The 21,013-nt window shown below is 47.4% G+C and overlaps 1 protein-coding gene across 18 annotated transcripts in view; it reads right to left on the bottom strand.

Moving 5' to 3' along the window:
- The window catches only part of EHMT1 (euchromatic histone lysine methyltransferase 1), a 146,937-nt gene that overhangs the window by 10,490 nt on the left and 115,434 nt on the right, over window positions 1-21,013 (bottom strand). For 15 of the 18 annotated variants that reach the window (XM_077306605.1, XM_077306599.1, XM_077306598.1 and 12 more), the window contains 11 exons: window positions 18,417-18,523; window positions 17,501-17,623; window positions 14,925-15,026; window positions 14,285-14,413; window positions 10,988-11,142; window positions 9,958-10,125; window positions 8,498-8,642; window positions 7,735-7,812; window positions 6,469-6,584; window positions 4,872-4,958; window positions 1,688-1,766 (listed from right to left, as the gene is read on the bottom strand). In XM_077306605.1, the coding sequence (XP_077162720.1) occupies window positions 1,688-1,766; window positions 4,872-4,958; window positions 6,469-6,584; window positions 7,735-7,812; window positions 8,498-8,642; window positions 9,958-10,125; window positions 10,988-11,142; window positions 14,285-14,413; window positions 14,925-15,026; window positions 17,501-17,623; window positions 18,417-18,523 (1,289 nt within the window). The remainder of the gene's footprint in view (window positions 1-1,687; window positions 1,767-4,871; window positions 4,959-6,468; window positions 6,585-7,734; window positions 7,813-8,497; window positions 8,643-9,957; window positions 10,126-10,987; window positions 11,143-14,284; window positions 14,414-14,924; window positions 15,027-17,500; window positions 17,624-18,416; window positions 18,524-21,013) is intronic. The other 3 variants (XM_077306597.1, XM_077306603.1, XM_077306595.1) reach the window with 2 other exon arrangements.

Here is a 21,013-nt window from a genome sequence, read left to right as displayed (position 1 = left end):
AACGATGGCCTTCCTGTTCCTTTTATTTGGGAGAAGGATCACGTTCAGCTTCTTCTTAAACTGAATCAGACAGCGCAATAAGACCGCCCCAGGGGCAGCACAGTACCTGGAACCAGAAGACCCTAGTACAAAAGGGAGACAGATGTCTCCAGCAGCATCCACAGCGATTCTGGGCCTTCCTTGAACTGCCAGAGTCTCTCAAGGCATTTGTCAAAATTATTGTGGCACAAAACAGTGAGAAGCAGTCCTTAATCACAGAGTCGAAGAGAGATCCCTCCAGAGCATGGGGCACCCTTTGGTTCTCAGGGATCTCCCTCTCAGCGTCTTACAAGGGTGCAACTTGCAGACTTTCCTCTCCTCCTCTCGGTTTGCATCAACAGGCTTGACGAGCTCTGCCTCCCACTCCAAACTACAGATCATCTTTCTTTTGCGGATGAGCCACTGGAATAGGTCCTGCACCCAATAGCCCTCTTGCATCGCTGTGAAATGCACAGCCGGTCCAACCCACAGGGACTGTACATCTCATGATGCCACACAAGGATATATAGGTCAGATTTCTAGCCCTCGAAGTTAGGATGACGGATTTGAAAAAGCACAGGCCATTCGCAAAAGCTGGTGTGTTTCCTGTATAGAAAGGCTAGCTAATCCACACAGGGGGAAAAGCGTACGTGTGTACACATACCCCTCTACTGAACGCACAACAATCTAACATTATTACTACCCACCGATCTAACATTTTCCCTGGACTATGCTTTACCCGAGTGGCCTGCCTCCCATGCAAATGTCAAAACAGGAAAACTCTTGCTTATTACAGGAAGGGAAAAAACCTACTCCCTGAACTCCTGCCCTTCAGCAAAACAGGGCAACCCATTCAGAAGCCATGGAAACCTTCCTGACTTGTTTAGAATTCTTAGCAGAGCACAAAACAACTGGATGGGAGGGGGCTGGGTGTGTGTGCATCATGTAGCATCTATTGTAAATGCAAAGATGGGGATCACCTTCAGTCCTAGCCCCCAAATCAAGCCTGGCAATAAGGAATCTCTCTAAAAACCAGAACATTGAGCCACTCTGATCACATCTACCCCCTGAGGCATGGGTTGGGAGGGGAGGGGTGGGCAGGGTACGCATTTTCGCCACCAGGGAGGGACGATATGTTAAGATTGTTTTCTTACGGGGTTTTATTGTGGGGGGTTTAATCTGCAACCCACCATGAGCCAACTAGTCTGGGAGAGGTAGGTAATAAATCTGTAATAATACTGATGATAATAATAATGGGGGGAGACAGGGAGGGGACATGACTGCAGAGCCATTTGTGTAGCATTAATAAAACTAATGGCTAATTTTGCTCTCCTGTTAACTGTGGCTAAGAGCCATGTGCAGCAGCCATCAAACCAGGCAATTTCTGAACTAGTGACATGATAAAAAACACACACAAACACTTCTACCCCTTGCCTCCTCCTCCTCCTCCCCCCCCCTCGTTATCAAGTCCCTTGAGCTCCTCAGCCCACATCCTATGCTCTTGGGATTGCATTTTTCAAAAGGCGCAAAGAGCTTCCCGTCACACCAACGGGCAGATTGCTCTGCCCAGTGAAATGGGAGAGAAAATTCATTTTAAGACCTGCTTTTGTCCCGGGGGGCCTCTTGCAGCCCTCACACACACCCCTTAACCCCCCCCCCCATACACTACCTTGTTATCAAGGTCAAAAAGATAAGAGTCTTCTTCACGTACATCCGCCTCTGCATCAGAAATTAGTTCTCCGACATACCTGCAGAAGAATGGAAGAGCAAGGGGACTGAAAAACTTAAGAGACCCATGATGGGATCGGACCAAATTTCCCTGCAGTTCAGGAGTGCGTTTTTCAGTGGCCAGCTAGAAGCCTCTAGAAAGCCCTCAAAACCCAATGTGGAGTCAATATGCACACTTCTTTGGGCTGATCACCTCAGCAATCAATAGAAATATTGGATGAATACAGGCCAGAGACCTGTGGGGAGGGATGGGGAAGTGTTCTCCCCCCTCCTTATACTGATTCAGATGACGGATCCATCTGGATCATTAATGCCCGCCCTTTAGCACCTCAACAAGGCCTGAGATCCTCTTAAACTGGAGATACTGGGGTTTCAATCTGGCACCTTCGGAATGTGAAGAATAAGCTTTCCAATTGAATAACAGCCCCGCCTCAACTTTATCTCTTTGTTTACATGAAAGCAACACAGCCACAGCTCACAGACTCTTAGTGTCATTTGCAGAAAACAGCCAAACTCGCTCTGTGCTCGCTACGCAGCCACCGGGGCTTGGCTTTGCTGTAGGCACACAAGAGGTTAAGCCAGCTAGGGCACATGTGTATGCACATGGACCTACAGAGGCTGCACAAATCAGTCCTTAGGGTGTGACCTGCATGCTCCTCACTAGACAACTGCAACGTGACAGGCACATGTGAAGCAGATCAAGACCCCAGAGTTTTCCTATCACGTGTTACCACCTGAAAGACTCTCCTTTTTAGCCGAGGTTGAGCTGCTTGCATAGAATGTAGCCACCAAACGGGTAGATAAGACTTCAGCTCCAAGTATAAAACCAGCCATGAGTCTCCTCGTAGATATTTTGAAGGAGGAGGTTCTTCTATGCCACTTTTCTCCACCAGAAGAAATCTCAAAGCGGCTTACAATCACCTTCCTTTTCCTCTCCCCACAACAGACACCCTGTGTAGGTGAGGCCAGGAGAGCCCTGATATTACTGCTCAGTCATAAAAGCTCTTATCAGTGCTGTGGCGAGGCCAAGGTCAACCAGCTGGCTGAATGTGGAGGAAAGGGAATTAAACCCAGCTTGCCAGATTAGAAGTCCGCGCTTCTAACCACTACATCAAGCTGGCTCTTGACATCTTTGCATTATATCCTTCTCGTCTGCAGGCAAGGTTAACCGGGCACTGACGGGTGCAGGGAGAGTCTTTTGCAAAACTCTGAAGAATGCCAGAATGGAGCCCTGCTCTGGATGCCATCAATGGATACTAAGCTATCCTCAATACAAAAGAAGGGCTTTCTCAGTGATGGCCTCAGCTCTTTTAATATCCTTCTCATTGGAGACTGGCAGGCACAGCCTCTCTTCTCTCGTATGACCCCAAAAAACCCATTCTACAAATAAATTTGCATTTGGGAAAATCAATATATTGATAGATCACTCAACAGACAGACAGCCTTAATAATGTTATCATAAACAGGGTTCCACCTTTCTATGCCCAGTGAAAATGAAGGGTGTGACTCTGCTTAGAAGAGCAGTGTAAAGTACTAAAAGTTCTTCACTCTTGCCTGGTTCTCAGAATATATATGTGTGTGCCTATGTATACAGAATCCATCCCTGAGAAACAAGTTGCCTGTAATCTGTAGAACCGGGTTCAATTCTCCACTTCTACACATGCAGCCAGCTGGGTGACTTTAGACCAGTCACAGTTCTCTCAGAGCTCTCTCAGCCTCACATGTTGTCTGTTGTGGGGACGGGAAGGGTAGGTGATCGTAAGCTGCTTTGAGACTACTTTGGGTAATAAAAAAGCGAGGCACAAAACCCCCAACTCTTCTCCTGTTCCTACAAAACATGCCACTATTCCAGAGTCATAGCCTTTCCCGTACAGAAACTGTAATTAACCCTTTTTGCACAATCCTCAATTAAGCTGCTCAATCACTTTCCAATGGACCATGTGGCACAGCTGGCGACCGCCAGGGCTGAGGCCCATCTGTGGACCCCGCAGGCTCCAGCTCTGCCGTCTGCAGTGAAGTTTCCGAAGACATTTCAGAAAGACCGGCTTGACACTGCAGAAGGTGGATTTGCTGCCCCCTCCCCTAACCGGTCGGCCTCCCCAGTCGGCCTCCCCTATAAGCGCTCTTCCAGATTGACTAAGAGAGTGGTTAACGGGCTAATCTTCCCTCGCTCTCATTAATGGGTGAAATGGGGCTTCTACTCAATGCCAATTATTGTGAATATATGGAAACAAGGGGAAGTCATTACTCCAGACTAATTAACAAGCAGAGGAAATTGACACCAAGTTGCTCATCGAGCGCCTGCTGAGAGGATAGAGGCCAGGCTGCGTCCACGGTGTGCCGTCTCCGGAGCTGAGCCTCTGACTCTGCATCACAGAGCGCATTTCCACAACACTGCAGAAAGAGTAGAATCCACCTGGGCTGCTAAGGAGGAGTCACAGCCAGCCAGCCACTGCTTCCAGCCAGAAGCAGAGAAGAGCAGACAGATGGTGTCATGCTTGTCCTGAATGGGTAGTTAGCGTCATTACATGGTAGCTAATAAGTGGAGTGCACTCATCACATGGTAGCTAGGAAGCAGGATGCGTCTATCACTGGCTTGCCTAGGACCAGCTGCAGAATGGCAGTGGTACCCTATTAAACTGGCTTACACATGGGTCAGTGTTAGGGGATCAGGTCATCTGGCTCAGACCCATCTTGTCTGACTGGAAGCACCTCTCTCTGGCAGAGGGAAGCCTTGTCCAACGCCTGCTATCTAAGGTTTGGTTTTTGCCAGTAGAGATTATGGGGACTGAACATGGGACCTTCTACATGCTAAGCATGTGTTCAGCCAGTGAGCCACGCCTCTCCGTAACACTGAAGACCACAAGCAGTACAGACAATGATGCCCCAGCACCCACAGTCTGTTTCCTCTTGGCTCTGATCCTGCCCAAACCTTGATCGCTCACATATGACAGCCAACAACCTGTTCTAGGGACAAGGCGAACCAGGCCTGCATATTTCAGCACTTTGTCTGCCCTTTGTTAAGCAATGGTGGCTTCTCTGCAAAGTCCTGTGAGAGATTTCTCGTCCCTCTCCACGCTGTGCTCCCGCTAGCTGCCCAGCTTTTCAAACCACATGGCACTCACTCGCACACGAAGGTCCCCAATGGAATGTCTTGCATCGTTCGCACGCCCCAGCCCATCTTCTTTGTCCGATAAAGCTGTAAGCGAGCCCTGGAAGACAGGAAAAGACAGAAGCTATGAGCATATGCCCTGTACGCTGTGCCTGCTGGGTCACAGAAGTAGCAAGTGTGAAGTGGTGATTCTGGCTGAAGGGAAATGCAACACTTTTTATGTGCAAGGCCGCACCTTCTAGGACCCACCTGGAATCTGGCAATACTCTCAGCCTGCACCTTGCAATTGAATCCGGCCTCTGATACAAATTCAGATTTGAGTAAATCGTTTAGTCCCTTCTAAGAAACGGCTCACTGATGTTCCCTCTCACATGTCCCCCCCCCCCCCGAACTGCACCTACAGCTTTCCCCCCTCCCTTGAAACGTCAAACACACGCAGACCACAGCAAGATCTGCTTTATGGCTTCACTAGCATGGTGATGTTCAGAATCTACTTCTGTGGAGTCCCCAAGGGCAACTTTTGGGTCTAACGGCAAATGATCACCAAACTGGAACACCCAAATTGGTAGGAGAAGGGGAAGGGCATGCTTGAGAACAACAAGAGAAAGGCCATCCCATTTAAGTCCATTTTGATGACTACAAGTGAGGGCTGCAACGTATAATTGATTACAAGCAACATTTAAAAAATGTGTTTCTCTCTGCAGGAGAACTAGGGCAATGCCTCCGAGATGTCACTGGAAGAGGATTTCCCTTCTGTGGCAGGGTGGTAGTGGGAGGGAATGCCTCTTCTAAGACGGCCCCTGGCACAGCCCAGACACATCTTCTTAAAACAAAGTATGCTTTTCTCTTAACCATCGTTGTCATCTCATATGCAAATCTACTGAGATTTAATCAACCATCTGAAACTCATGTAATTAAATCAACAAAATTTGCCTTGACTGGTGACAGTTTTAGAAGAAAACCAAGAAGGAACAAAAGGAGACGCATCGGACAGCAGTTGAATCACCGGCTCAGCATCTGATTGAATGGTTTCAGATTTATGCTTTAATAAATGCAATGTTGCCACTCCAGAGAAAAAGCGCGGGGATGAAAGAGAAGCTTTGATCAATAAGAATGTTTCTGCCAGAGCTGGAAAATCCTATAGAGCCATGGAAATCCCCTGCAACTTTTCTGAATCCTAACAGGATCTACCCCACCCCCGATTTAAAAAACACACAGTCATGCCAACCCAAAATCTAGTCCAAACATATTTACTCCGATGGGGAATGACTCTCCGGGGTCTCTTTCCCAGTATCTCCTACCACTGGAGAGAGCAAGGATTGAACCTGGGACTTCTGGAAGGCAAATCCAGTACTCTGAGCCACGGCCACATCCCTGGAAATCATTATGCCTCCCACGGCAGAGAAGAGGAACGCGTGAACATAGCGTATTGTACTAATTTGAGTGGCAATCATTTGACATCTTATAAAGTGATTGGTTAGTCCTCTTAATCAAACAATTAGTTTCACATGTTCAATGAAGATCCTAGGCATAGTATTCAAGTCCTTGTTTTTGGAAACCCTCCGTGGGTTTTATGGGCAGGCAAACACTCATTATACAAACAGACTCACCTGAGCCCATTCTGCACAACACGATTCCGACAAGTCCTCCAACACGAGCAGGCGTGGTTACACTCGAAAATCAAAGGTGGCTCGGCCATGTTGAATTCAGGCAGGAGGCGACCATCCTGTAGAAAGGCCAAGCACCAGAAGGATGAATTCACTGAATAGGCATGTGCTCACATGCAGGAAACAAATCAAGGGAGAATCCTTTCCTCAAAAGGATTCATGGATAGTGCCCCACACTTGAGGAAGCTCCCTCCTGGCACCAGTTCACCTAACCTACTTCTTCTCAAAGGGAGCAGCCTCGGGTAGGGATGCTGGTGTGTGGTTTCAGAGATGGGCCTATGCTTATTCAGTGGCTTATGGCTGCCAGATAATCTCTACGTTGATTTAACGAGAGAGAAAACAAGAATCTGTGCCATTTCCCACATTCAAACTAAAGGGTCTAGAGCAGGCGTTGAAATGCCTTGAACATGTCCCAGTAGGCAGCACCTACATTTTATTCTTGAGAAGGCAAAGGATGGCTCTGAAAGATAATAGAGTACTTGTGCTTTCCTCTTTGCACATGAGAAGAAGAGTTGGTTTTTATATGCCACTTTTCTCTACCAGGCAGCTTACAATCACCTTCCCTCTCCTCTCCCCACAACAGACACCCTGTGAGGTAGGTGAGGCTGAGAGATCTCAGAGAGAACTGCTCAGTTAGAACAGCTCTATCAATGCTATGATGAGCCCAAGGTCACCCAGCTGGCTGCATGTGGGGGAGCGAGGAATCAAATCTGGATCGCCAGATTAGAAGCTGCCGCTCTTAACCACTACACCAAGCTGGCTCTCTACTTAACATTCTTTATCCTGCCCTTCCTCCAAGGATATCAGGGCAGTGTGCTTGTTTTTCCCCTTCCTGTTTTTCCACACAGCAGTTCCGCTAGGCTGATCCGAGGTCACCCAGTGCCTTTCATGGCAGATTTCAACTCAGGCCTCCCTGGCTCCAGTCTGACACTCTTAACCAGGGGTAGTCAAACTGCGTTCGCTGGCAGGGGCTCCTGGGAATTGCAGTCCATGGACATCTGGAGGGCCGCAGTTTGACTATCCCTGCTCTTAACTATTATCCCACATTGGCTTCACAGGCTGAAGACAATACAGACGAGTGTTCTCAGCGTAACAAATTCCTGTTATTTAGGGTGGATTTTCTTTAGCCTGCCTCAAGTGGTCAGTCATAGTAGCAGTCACAGATCCAACCCTTCCTGAAGCCACATAACAGAGAGAGAAAGCACTCACCCGGTCGTACCAGCAGCGCATGCTCAACTGGCCGCACATGCATTTGCTGGAGGAGCAGTCGTCTATGCACACACAGTACTGAGAGGGAGAAAACAGCAACAAGTCAGAGTTGTCCATCTGCATGCAGCCAAAGACCAAGCCGGATGCAGTTGTGTAGGCGCTTGAGCTACCACAGTCAGCTGCTCTAGAGAGCCATCGTACATGTAAGACTACACATTGGGGTGGGGGAGTGCTGGAAAGGGGAGAGATTTCCTCATCCCTTGGGCCAAGAAGGAGTTCCAAACCTGGCTGCTTAAGGCAGGCTAGAGGGCTGAAGCCAAAGAAGTTACTGGACTTCCAATCTAAGGCCCTTTGCTGTGGAACTGCCAAGTGAGGCTTCCAGGTAAGGAGATCTATGCAGCGAGAATCACGAGAAAGAGAAGGGACGCTTTTCAACGATCCACCTGAAACAAGTGCCAGGATGGTGGCATGGCCCTGCCACAGACTCCCTTGGTTCCATTTTTCATACAGCCTCCGTATCAAGGAGAATAGGATGGAGGAAAGAAATTCCTCTCTGGTTACATCAGGGCAGAGAAGGGCTGCAGGGAGGAAAGGGAGGGGGAAGGACACTGGCCGATGACCAACCTCCTGGGCTGTGCTCCCTCTTGTCACTTTTGTCCACCCACATGCAGGCAGGTGCCGGGCAGAGAGCCTCCTCTTCCTCCACAGGGAAGGAGAATGGGAAGAAAGACGCAGCCAAGAAGCTGCAAGCAGCCTGCCTCACCTGCAAATGAGTGATGTTTCTGTCAATGTTCATGGGGGAAGTCACGCAGTTCTGAGAAACGTATTTGTAGTTGCTAGGACATGGTTCGCTGTCCACAGAATTGACGCATGGAATTGGGATCCGCTCATATCCCCGGGAGATGTCTCTGTCACAGAGGGGAGGAGAAAATAACCACTTTAAGCCACAGGAACAGACAGGCACCCTGGAGAAATACAGACACTGCCCTCCATCCGGCAAAACAGACCGTTTATAAAATAGCCCACCACCTAAATGTGAAGCAGGCCCATTCTCCCTTTCATCCTAGCATTTCCAGGGCTGAAGCCATTAGACAGACCCTTTTGCTTTCTCTGATTGGTAACTTATTATTTGCTGTTGCAGATTCTCCTTATGAACAGCAGCCTGACACTGCAGCGTCAATGGGACATTCCTTATCCAGAGTGGCAACTTGTGAGACACAGGCTACATTCAGACCTGACAAGAAACTGCTTAGAATCACAGAACCATAGAGTTGGAAGGGGCCATACAGGCCATCTAATCTAACCCCCTGCTCAACGCAGGATCAGCCCTAAGCATCCTAAGGCACCCAAGAAAAGTGTGTATCCAACCTTTGCTTGAAGACTGCCAGTGAGGAGGCGCTCACTACCTCCTTAGGCAGCCTATTCCACTGCTTCGTACAACAGCTTTACTAAGTCTACCCGATGAAAATGAAACAAATCCTGGGGCTGAATTTCTTGCACCCTCTATGCCAGAGTTTCCCCAATCAGTGTACCTGGTTATTGAAAGCCGCTCAGATATGCCATGGTAGGGGGGGATTCCAAGATGGCAACCACAGAGCCAGCAGCCACTGCTGCAAGCAATGCTGCTTCTTCCCCTGCGGCTGCAGTAAGTTGCCCCTGTGTCTTCAGTTGAGCATCAGGGGTGACTTGAATGGGGGGAGGCATGTTTATATTATATTTTATGTGCATGTGGGGCATTGCAGGCAAAGTGCGGTGGGGTGAGGAGATGGGGGGCTGGTTTTTATGTTTCCCTGCATATTTTTATTTGCATATCTTTAATTTTTATTTGTGCATGGGGGCGTAGCAGAGGCATGACTGGCACTATTGTGGTACCCTGAAGCCTGAAAGATATTTCAGTTCTACCTCCACGGATGAAAGGCTGCTCTCTGCCTACCAGAGTGGTCGTCTCTGGAGCCATGGAGCTGTGAGGGACAGTTGTGCATTTAGATGCTAACAGAAAGTACAATTAGTACAAACTGCATTAACGACCCAGCTGCGAGCCTTGATCTGAAATCCCAGTTTGAGATCCTCTGACAAAATCGGGCGTGTTTGACAATCGACATTCAGACATCAAGCCCGCTGGGGGTTGGATCAAGCCATGGATGACAGGTGATGTCTGAACACAGCCACCCAAGTGGCTCTGGCTGCAGCGTATTGAGGAGGGCAAAGCTCTCATGCTCCCACCTGCTCAGTATCTTTTCCATCTGGACAGGCTTCTCCGGAGTGGACTCTTTGAGGGTCTTGTTCATTTGCAGAGCTACCCAAACCTGAGAGTTGAGACTTGAGCACTGCAGGGGAGTCTCGCCCTCCTTGTTCTTCAGAGCGACGTCGGAGCCGCGGGACAGGAAGAGGCTGCGCGACAAGAGACACACAAGTAAAGCGACTGCAGCTCACGCCGCCCAGTCAGTTCTAATTCTGGGAACAGCTCCACGTAATCCGGAGAATCGGGGGCTAAGCACAGACACCAGCACCAGGGTCGCTTCCAACCTCCCTTTCAAAAATGGGTGGCTGAATGATACTGGTGAGCTAACCTATTTCCAATTGAGTGGAGAATCGCCCATCTCTAGTGCAAGGGACCTTTCACATGCGCATCAGTGTTCTTCCTTCAAATTTGCAAAAGACAGAACTTTTATTCAATGATAAAGAACTGACACATCAGTGCTTGCTGAAACCGAACAAGAGTTCACGGACAAATGTGCCTCAGTTGACTTTCTGGATAAGATTATGTACTTTTGTTTTGGACTGGTGCCCCCAGCTAACCCTTGGCAGTGTATCCTATCTGGATGCCACTAACGAGATCTGACAGTTCCATACAAGCAGGTGTCACTCACAGGGAGAGGTGCTCGTCCAGAGACAAAGCCCTAGGTGGGAGCTCCACCTGCATCTGCACAAGAGCACCTGGAAGGGCTTTTAGAGGCGCAGTGAACAGCCACGTGGTGCTCATGTTTCACTGCCTTCCACTGCCAGAAGAGCAGCACAAGAGAGGAAAAAAAGGGGTGTATACAGGTAGTGACCCATTTTTCACTCGGCCATGAAGCTCCACTGGGGTGACCCTGGGCCTTGTAATTCTCTCTACAGCCACAGAGCAAGTGGAGCTAAGAGACTTGGGCTCACCCTTCAGTGGTAAGATGGCTGAGATGTAAGATGTGAAGGAGCCTGAAAATTGCAAACGACAAAGATGAAAAGCCGATGAATTGCTGGTGCCAGAACTTACACGACACACTCGTAGCGGTTCTCTCGGGCCGCAATGTGCAAGGGGGAATCTCCGTGGATGTTCACCGCGTGCAAGTCGCATTTTGCAGCCAGCAAGATCTCTGCTATGTCCACGCATCCCGAAAAAGCAGCCCAGTGTAAACAAATGTTCTCCTCCTGGAAAGGGGAGGGGAAGGAGAGAGAGTGTGAGAGAGAGAGAGAGAAACTGACTGTATTTATTGTGCTTCAGACCTGCTGCTTGGGGACTCCCCTGTCCCTCCTGCTCTCTGTTCCTGCTGCTTCTACGACGTGGGCTCCCTTCTCAGCCTCATTTTTGAGACAGGCATGCAGACAGGGAAGCTCCCAGTAACAGCCACCCCCAGGCTCACTAAACAGGCAGAGGCTGCAAGGAAGGGCTGCCCACCTCGCCTTATAAGGACAGATGAGTCATTTGTTTGCAAGCCACAAAATCATCAGGATCAATCCACAGAGAGAAGCTGCAGGCAAAAGAAGGAGCAGGAGCTGCTGCAGAGCTGTCTGGCCTCGCCTCGTGGGAAGCCACTGGATGTCTTGGCCCAAGGAGCTGAATTCACAGTAGGCGAATTTGGAAGTGGAGGAAGGAAGCAAAGCCTGCCCCCCAGTCCCAAAAGAGGCTGTTATCAGCTGCTGGTGAATGCTGCAGTGCCTCCCTCCAAGGCCAAAAGGATCTGAACTTTAGAAATCTAACAACTCATAGTCCCCATGCCCCTACCCTCCCCAACATCATCCCCGAGCCTGTCAAACCAAATACAGTCTGGGAGTTTCATGCTCAGAACCTGGTTTCCAAGTCTGGATGAGAGGGAGCATGAGTGTGCTTATGTGTACACACACACGCACCATTTTCCTGATCTGATTCAGCCCTACGGAGTCACGATTTGCTGCACTGGGATAATATTTGTGAAGCCAATCGCATGGAACTTCCCCTGCTGGGGGCAAACAGAATCTCCCCGGGGCTGTTTTCGGTCATGTAAAAGGTACAGGGGGAGGGATGTTTAAGACCCATTTCTCCATGTGTCCTAATTGGAATCGGTCCCCCTCGCACCTGGGAATTAAATTCTGAATACAGACCTCCGAGCCCAGGCTGGACCAAGGGGAAGTGTCACAAGGACAATGTATCAAACTGTTAGACCCTGATATTCTTGTTAGAGAGATCCATGCATCTCTCTTCTTCTATTCTACAGGACTGAAAGAAGGGATGTTAGGCCTGGGGATGTGAAGGCCCAAGAAGATTTGGCAAAAAACAGTTTTCTTCCATACAACTCTTTCCCCAAGGACATTTTTACTAATGAAAAATTTTGAAATTGGGAGGGGAGCCCTTAAAAAAACCACTATTAAATAATCGTATTTTAGAAAGAATGAAATATTTTAAGGCAAGATTTTACTCACAGTTTTATGCTATGATCTTACTCTAATGAACAGTTCAGAATTATTAATTGTAACTGGGTTGCTTAATCTTGTGACGGAACAAAACTGCCTTCTGTCCAAACAATATGCATTCTTCTCTTCCCTACACTACGAAATTTGTTTTCAGTATTTTCAGATTTAATTTTCCCTGCCTTACAGATAGCCCCAAAATAGGCTACGTGGGATAAAACAGCACAGAGTGATATGCAGCTGCTCAGTCCTTTCTCTCTTGAGTTGGCATTTGGAAGTTTGTGTATTATTATTATTATTATTTTATTTTTATTTTTTTATTCGATTTATTCCCCGCTACTCCCTTGCGGCTCATGGCGGGTTACAACATCTTAAAACCCCATTAAAAGTCCATTAAAACAATAATTACAATTTTAACATTACTAACTAACTAACTAACATGGCAAGGGTATGGAAAACGGAGGCATTTATGCTTTTACATTTCATAAGTATGCTAGAAAGTACAATTATACATGCTAAGTTACAAATGATACATTTCATTTTAGAAGTAAAATAAGTCCAAAATTTCCGGACATATTTTGTTTTCTCGTTAGGATGACGATGCTTTCTGGGAAGGAAGACCGTCGTTCCCTTTGCTGCGAGGCAGATCAAAAGCTGTCAACAGCTGCCCCTGGAGCAAGCAGGCCATTTCCTTGAGGTTGTACTCCTCCATCTGAATCTTAATACAGCCTGGCAGAAGGGACTTGTTCTGCATTAATGTGTTATGGCCACAGATGCGTTCACAGTCAGGCCCAAACTCCCTTCGATTCTGTCGTGCCCTGGATGGGGATCTGGTAGGGACCAATAGGATTTCTCAAGTAAAGGCATCAGTTTCTGGGCAGTTTTACTGAAAAGTAGCAGCAGCTGGGGGAGAGGAGGGGATGGCCTGTATTAGAATCATAGAGTTGGAAGGGGCCATACAAGCCATCTAGTCCAACCCCCTGCTCAATGCAGGATCAGCCCTAAGCATCCTAAAGCACCCAAGAAAAGTGTGTATCCAACCTTTGCTTGAAGACTGCCAGTGAGGGGGAGCTCACCACCTCCTTAGGCAGCCTATTCCACTGCTGAACTACTCTTGACTGTGAAATTTTTTTTCCTGATATCTAGCCTATATCGTTGTACTTGTAGTTTAAACCCATTACTGCGTGTCCTTTCCTCTGCAGCCAAGGGAAACAGCATCCTGCCATCCTCCAAGTGACAACCTTTCAAATACTTAAAGAGGGCTATCATGTCCCCTCTCAACCTCCTTTTCTCCAGGCTGAACATTCTCAAGTCCCTCAATCTGTCTTCATAGGGCTTGGTCCCTTGCATGCTACTCCGAGTAGACCCAGAAATGTCTTTTGCCCCACAATCAATTTCGCCGGCAGCATGTTTGGATTTTGTAAAGTGAGGTTTGGAATATTTCTGTTTCACCCACAGAATTTTCTTTATGCTAACGATGCCTAACACCCAGCTGCCTACTCACTGACAGCATCTTCCCAATCTCTCCAGGCTCAGCTTTCACTGGGGATCAAACATCAGTCTGAAAATTCAGGTCTTCTACATGCTGACCCCTCCAGCACTTTGCTGGAGTCCTTCCCGTTAGGAAGCTGCCTTTTCCTCAATCCTACTTCCAGTCCACACAGCTCACTGTCTTCCATTCTCTATGACAGAAGGTCTCCACGGGAGTGGCGGGGTGGCACTCAGGCAGAGAAAGGTTGTTCCCAACACTCGCTGCCTGTGATTCCCTAATTCAGGATGCTGGAAATTATCCATGCCTGCATGGAAATTACAAGATCTCCACTACCTTCCTGATACGACAGACCAAGAGTTCGTGTGCAGCAACGCGGCCCACAATATAATACAGCAGAGTGAACCAACAGCTTACGTTATCACGGATGTTGATATCTGATCCTTTGGCAAGCAGCAGCTTCACCAGCTCGACGTGTTTGTACTCTGTTGCCCAGATCATTGGCGTCCAGCCTCCGTCATCCTGGGAACACAAGACAGAGCCCTGCTGGATCAGACCAAAGGTCTGTCCTGCTTAGTATGTGTGTATAACAACATGGTTTTCAATAATGCTTTCCAGCAATCACGAAACACAGGCGTTAAGTCAATAGGTCTGCATTCTCCTACCCTCTGAGTCCCCCCCACCCCGGCCTTTTAAAGACTGATGCTACGTTAGCTACCCAACCTTTTCTTACCCGGGGTCTGTTTACCGGATTTTTAGGCTACGCTTGCTCCCAGGTGTTCCTAAATCCTTATTGCCCTTTTGTCTTTGTAATCACTCAGCAAGTTGTGTCCGTTCAAGAGACGGCAACCTGTCTAGAGTGGAAACCTGAGCCTCCGGTCTCCTCAGCTCAACCCCGGCAGCAATCTAGCCCCTGCAGCCCATTTCCACGGCTGTCTTGCGGATGAGTAACGGATGTCTCCTTCGCTCTGCCACACACCACACTATTCATCAACCAGTCCCCAGGAATCAATCCCAAATGGGTTATGCCCTCGGCCCAAGAATCCAAGTGGCTTACCTGGCAGTTGACATCCATCTGCCCGTTGGACAGGAGATACTGCACCACGTCATAATGCCCCTTCTTGGCTGCCAGATGGAGACACGTAGAGCCTTCGGCATCCTGGAGAAAGCACATACACGGGAGATCAGTTGTGCTGCGTTAAGCCCACGATGAAAATGTCTGCGATGCTGGAAAACAGCCAGCACACCGTAGACCCCACCTATGAATACAATCCTTTAGGATAAATGCAACCCGTAACCTGTGAACTATGGTTGGCTGTATGTTTGACAGGCTGGTTTTTGTGGTCCCTGAAGAAAACAGGAAGAGAAAGAGAGACGACTGGAAGGGCAGCCTTAGGCTTCCATGCAAATCCCCCGTTCTTTTGGCAAGTTAAAACCCAGGAGTTGACATCGATGGGTTGCTTGCTGCTCCCATTGGCAACTGGGCATTTCCAGACTCCCACTCTCTCCACCCTTGTCTTTAACTTTAGATTTGTTAACTAATCAAGACATTCGGGTCCACCTTCTTTGGATTTTTATTACCAGCCTGCTGCTACCCTTCAACAATGATTTAGATTCTACAGAAAAAAGTAATTACGGCAAATGAATCAGCCTACATCTCAGGGTTTTATTATGCAGCAATAATAATCTGATAGGCTGAATATTTGGCCGTAGTCTCCGTTAACGAAACGGAAACAAACAAATGATCAATCAGGCAAAACTCCCTGACCTTTTCCACCCAAACGCAAACAACCGTTCTGTGCGAGGGCCCTCAGTATTCCCAAGTAGGCCACTTCAGCATTATGCCAAAACTCCTTTGCTTCCCCAAGGGGGCTCTTTCCACCCCTATAGACTCTTGGGGTCTACCCAAAGTCCTCTGGCAGACTGGCTGCTAGTGGTTGCTGGCAGGGTAGCTTTTCAGCCACAGCTATTCACTTGTAGATCTGCTGCTCTGCAAGGCAAACAAAGCAAATGGAATGCCTGCACTTTGCACACCTTCCGATTTATCCTACTAATGAGGAATCAATGTACGTCCTGCTGCAGCCCGTGACACCCAGTCCCTGCTACCGAACCTGTCCTAGTCAGCTGGAAAATCATCTCTGTGCTTCTGCATTTGAAGGCCACCTCTGAGCACTGCCTGGTGGGGGTGGGGGCATCAAACATCCATCACTCTCCATCTGATTGTCAGCTGGCAGGCGCCAGACTGAAAGGTAATCTCTGACACGATCAGATTCTGACGTTGCAAATCTGGGAACTACTCTTGGAACAGGCAGGCCTCTGCCATGAGCATGCAACATAGCCTCAGGATGCACTAATGTACACAATCCCGAGACAAGACAGGACCTGTATGCATGGGCACCCTGTGTGGAAGCAGAATACTGCCCCTGCCCAACCACACTGTTGCATTACTACGCTTCCTGTTCCTACATGTATTAGGAAAGGGCCGTGGATCAAAAGAGCAGCACATGTCTTGCACACAGAACATCTTAAGTTCTATCTGTGCCGTCTCCAGGGGCAAATGCAAGGAAAGGCCTTTCTCTGCCTCAGATCCTAAAGAGCTACTGAGCTAAAATCATAGACTCAGAGAGTTGGAAGGCCATCTAGTCCAACCTCCTGCTCAATGCAGGATCAGCCTAAAGCACCCAGAATAAGGATCTGTCCAGCTTCGATGACTGCCAGTAGAATCACCTTAAAAGAGCTGGTGCAGTGTGGTGGTCAGAGTGGGCTACTGGAATTTAGGAAACCTAATATTCCCTCTGCCATGTGGCACACAGGGTGACTTTGGGCCACTCAGCTGTGTGTTCCTAGGAGGAAGGGTGGGACAGATACTAGATCAGGGGTCCTCAGCATTGTTTCTATGGGTGCCATGAGACCACACAACTGTTTTTAGGAAGTGAGTGGGGTCAGGGAGGGCTTTCTTCCAGCAGGGTTTCTGATTGGCTGTGCAGATTTTTAAAAACATGGCTCTGGTAGGGGCCACCACCATAGCAGAAAGATCTACAATTTGTTACTGAAGTGAAGCTGTGGCAATCATTTTATGGCTTTCCAAATTTCCCTGCAGCCTCATAATAGTTGGAGACCCCTGTACTAGATAAATGGCACATTCATATGTTCAGAACTGCACTGAAGAAGGGGTGCAGAAGAGCACTTCCTTAGCATTAAGAAGGTCCCAGGTTCGACCCTTGCCACCTCTAGTTCAGGAATGTCTGGTAGAAGGAGTCTGAGAAGACCTTTCTCTGCCTGACATGCCAAAGAGCTGCTGTCACAGACAGAAAAAGGCAACTCTGGCCTAGATGGACTGCTGAGCTGATTCTGCAAAGGGCAACTTCCATGTACATTATGCTAAGCAAAGGGAGAGAAACTAGCACACAGCCCGAGCTAGGAGGGGCACCAGGTTCAGTAGCATATACCCGAGTGGCTTCCGATCGCTGGATCCTCAAAAGGAAAGTACTGCTTAAAAACAAAGAAAACAAAAACACCCTCAAGCTGCTCTTTCGTGATGAAATCTCCTTAGGAATCTCGTTGCGTTGTCAACTGGCAGCCTACTGGAAACCAAGTCAATCAAAAGACACGGGATCAAAAAGCCATCCGTACCTTAGGGTCTACAAGCGCACCAGCCTTGATGAGGTATTTCACAGCCTCTAGGTGATTGTTCTCCGATGCTTCCATGAGTGGGGTTCTCTGGTCCTCAGAGCAGTTGTCTATATTAGCGCCAGCCTGTGACAAGACCAACACAAAGCAAAATGACAACAGCTGCTGCCTGTTTACTGCAGAGACACATCCTGATGGGCTTTATGACTTGTGTACTTGCTATGAGCAGTGAAGAAATTTGCAGCATCCTATTCGCACCAGCACAGGGACCATGGGAATCTACAGATGAATAGGAAAGCTCAACAGAGGACTTCCCAGCAATGAAATGCTTGCCGGTACTGAAAGAACTTTATTAACTGGTAATTCACGTCCAGCAGAATTTAAAGATTTATTTCTTATCTTTATCTCCTAAGTAGTGTGGGATCAGGGTATTTAAGCGATATTTCCTCCCATACCAACCTCCCTGGTAGCTGACTCTGATTCTGTGCACCCCTACCTTCAGAGGTAATGTGAGTGGTTACCAAAGGCAAATTTCTTTCCTTTAGAGTTTTGCCTCTGAAATTCCTCCCCAGGATTCATTTATCTGCTGTTTTTGAGTGTTAGGTGACAAGTAAAGACTTATTTACCCACACCTTTAGCAGTAAGCTGCTTTTAGTTTTATTTTAGGGTGTTTCTGTTGTGATCTTCTGGTCACCGGTTGCAGTATTGTAAAGGTAAGAGTTGAACTCGGTACCTTTCAAATCCCAACTCTTAGCAACTATGATCTTAGCATGAAGATTTTAATGAAAGAAACAACAACTATTTCTGGTTGGCTGGACAGAGTAGAGAGTCTTAAGATGTTGTTGGCAGAAAGTGCCAAGATACAACCGCCTCCCCGCCCCCCCCCCCCCAATTCTGAACAAAAACAACTGAGACAAACCTGGATCAGCATGTGGCAAATGTCCACGTGCCCAGACTCTGCTGCTGCATGAAGAGGAGTTCTCTTATTTTGGTGCTCCATTTTGAAGTTAGGGTCAATCCCATCCACTGAAAAACACATAGGGAGTAAAAATACAGAGCAAATTCAATAAGTCAAGAAGAACTGATAACACAGGAGACCACTGCATGCACACACAATGTGACATTGGGAAGGAGAGACCTAAAGATTGGATCTACCACCTTGACATGAGTTAGCTCAATAAGAACAAAATAATGTGTGTTGAGATGCAGATTCCATTTTATAACAGGAGAGCAAACAGCCTCACACAAGCTGAGAGAATGCGTGGAATTGCAGGGTGTATTGGTGCAAATGGAAAATCCCTCCCCAATCCCTCCTCCTCCTCCTCCTCCAAGGCACTATAAACTGCTAAGGGCTTGAAAAGGTTAATTTCTCTGTCTGTGTTCTTGTCTTTAACTGAAGGACAGCTCCTCTCAGTTCTCCCATGTCAATCAACATGTTCAGTTTTTCAGTCGAAGGGTGTGTGTGTTTGTGTGTGTGTGGGGGTGTCTTTTTCAAAAACAAGCTACAGACTCATCTTTTTCTTCATACTAATGGCGTTTCCAAAGCACAATGAAACCTGGCCTGTGGGTGGGTCCCTTTCACTGCCTTCATGATTGGAACATTATTATGAAGTCTGCTATTACAGTCAACAAAGCTGGAAGACTACGAGGAATTGCAAAGGGAGGGTAGCCTAAATATTTGTGTCTGTACCCAAATCTCCCTCTCTAGAATTCTGGAGGCCCTCCTGGGCTTGAGCAGGTCATTATCACCGCCCCCCTCCTTGTTATTTTTCTCTTTAATCAGCTCAACTCTTCTCAACATTCTCTGCCTCCAGAACTATGCTCAGTCTGCATAAGATATTGTTTTTTCTATCCCATTCACTTAAATGATAAAAAGTCGTATTTTTCTCTATATCTGTGGAAGAAGAGTTGGTTCTTATATGCCATTTTTCTCTACTTGAAGGAGTCTCAAAGAGGCTTACATTCACCTTCCCTTTCCTCTCCCCACATCAGACATCCTGTGAAGTAGGTGAGGCTGAGAGAGCCCTCATATTACTGCTTGGTCAAAACATCTTTATCAGGACTGTGGTGAGTCCAAGGTTACCCAGTTGACTGCATGTGGGGCAGCGGGGAATCAAACTTGGTTCGCCACATTAGAAGCCACTGCTCCTAATCACTACACCAAGCTGGCTCTCTCCAAGTATGTAGAAGCATGTCTCTTCTCTCTGGGTGGCCTGCGTTTGCTGTTTTTATGATCGGAATAGGCCACTCACTTTATTATTCAATACTATAAGATTATTTCTTTCTAGAAAGACAGTCAGAGGACATCACCTGCCCCCCAAACAAATCACAGCCAGGTCTTTCCTCAGTCATACACTGAGAGGAAGATGCTACACAAGACACAGGCAAGATGGTTGAGGCCAGTTTCAGATAAGGGAATATACCAACTTATGGGCCTCCCTAAGCAGTAACTCTCTCCCCACCTGCCCCCAAAAGGAAAATTGGTAATGATGTCATCAACTATTTGGTTGTTTTAATATTTAACTGTCAAGATATTTAATTGCTTTTATTGATTGTTGTGACCCACCCTAAGATGGCAGGGCTGATAGGGATGGGTTATAGATTGATTGATTGACTAATTGACTAACTGACAGACCGATTTCTATAATGCAACATGGGAAAAGCAGAGAGCCAGCACTTTGCAATCAATCTGCTGTCAGATATGTCCTGATGTGCTGTACAGGTGAGAGAACCTGCCACTATCCATGTGCTCTCTCCCTCCCCCCCCCCTCTCAAACACACACACAAGCCCTTACTAAAGTTACTTGGACTCTTCTGACTGGTACCAGTTTGAGGCCTGAGCCATGAGTTTCACAGAGGGTAAGTGCTAGGAAGGACCAGAAATACTGCCACAAGAGATCAGCTGAAAATTACTCAGAGGCCTAGGGGAGAGAACATTATCTGCTAACAATAGATCTTTTACAAACACGGGGCTTGTCCACAATTCTTTTGTTTTATAACCATCCCGAGATGGCTGAGCTGAGAGAAGTGGTCTTATAAATCTAAATTAAAAAAATAAAGAAATAGGACCTCTCATACTTCTCCCTCTGCCTTCCATATTAAATCACTGTGGACTCAGCTGAGAAAACAAACAAGTTAACAAGAACTAATTCAGAGTGGTAGTAAGTAGGACTATTATTATTATTATTATTATTATTATTTCTATTTATTACTCGCCATTCTCGGCAAGCTGACTCATGATGGGTTACACGACAACCCAGATACAATAAAACCCTGATTAAAACCCATTAAAATTATCCCATACAATTTTACAGAAAAATACAGCAAGTGGTAAAAACATATAAGCCCTCCCTATAACGATGAGGGAGTATAACAACTGGTCATGCCAATGATAGTACAAGCATAGTGGCATGTCTTCCTATGTAAAGTATTTATTTATAACCTGCCTCTCCACTTGAATTGTCCGAGGCAATGTATAACAATTCACACACACACACACACACACACACACACACA

This window comes from Paroedura picta, chromosome 12 (genome assembly GCF_049243985.1).
Source record: "Paroedura picta isolate Pp20150507F chromosome 12, Ppicta_v3.0, whole genome shotgun sequence".
NCBI classification, from domain to species: domain Eukaryota; kingdom Metazoa; phylum Chordata; class Lepidosauria; order Squamata; family Gekkonidae; genus Paroedura; species Paroedura picta.
The sequence above is the reverse complement of the archived record's forward strand: the minus strand, read 5'-3'. Positions and strand labels throughout refer to the sequence as shown.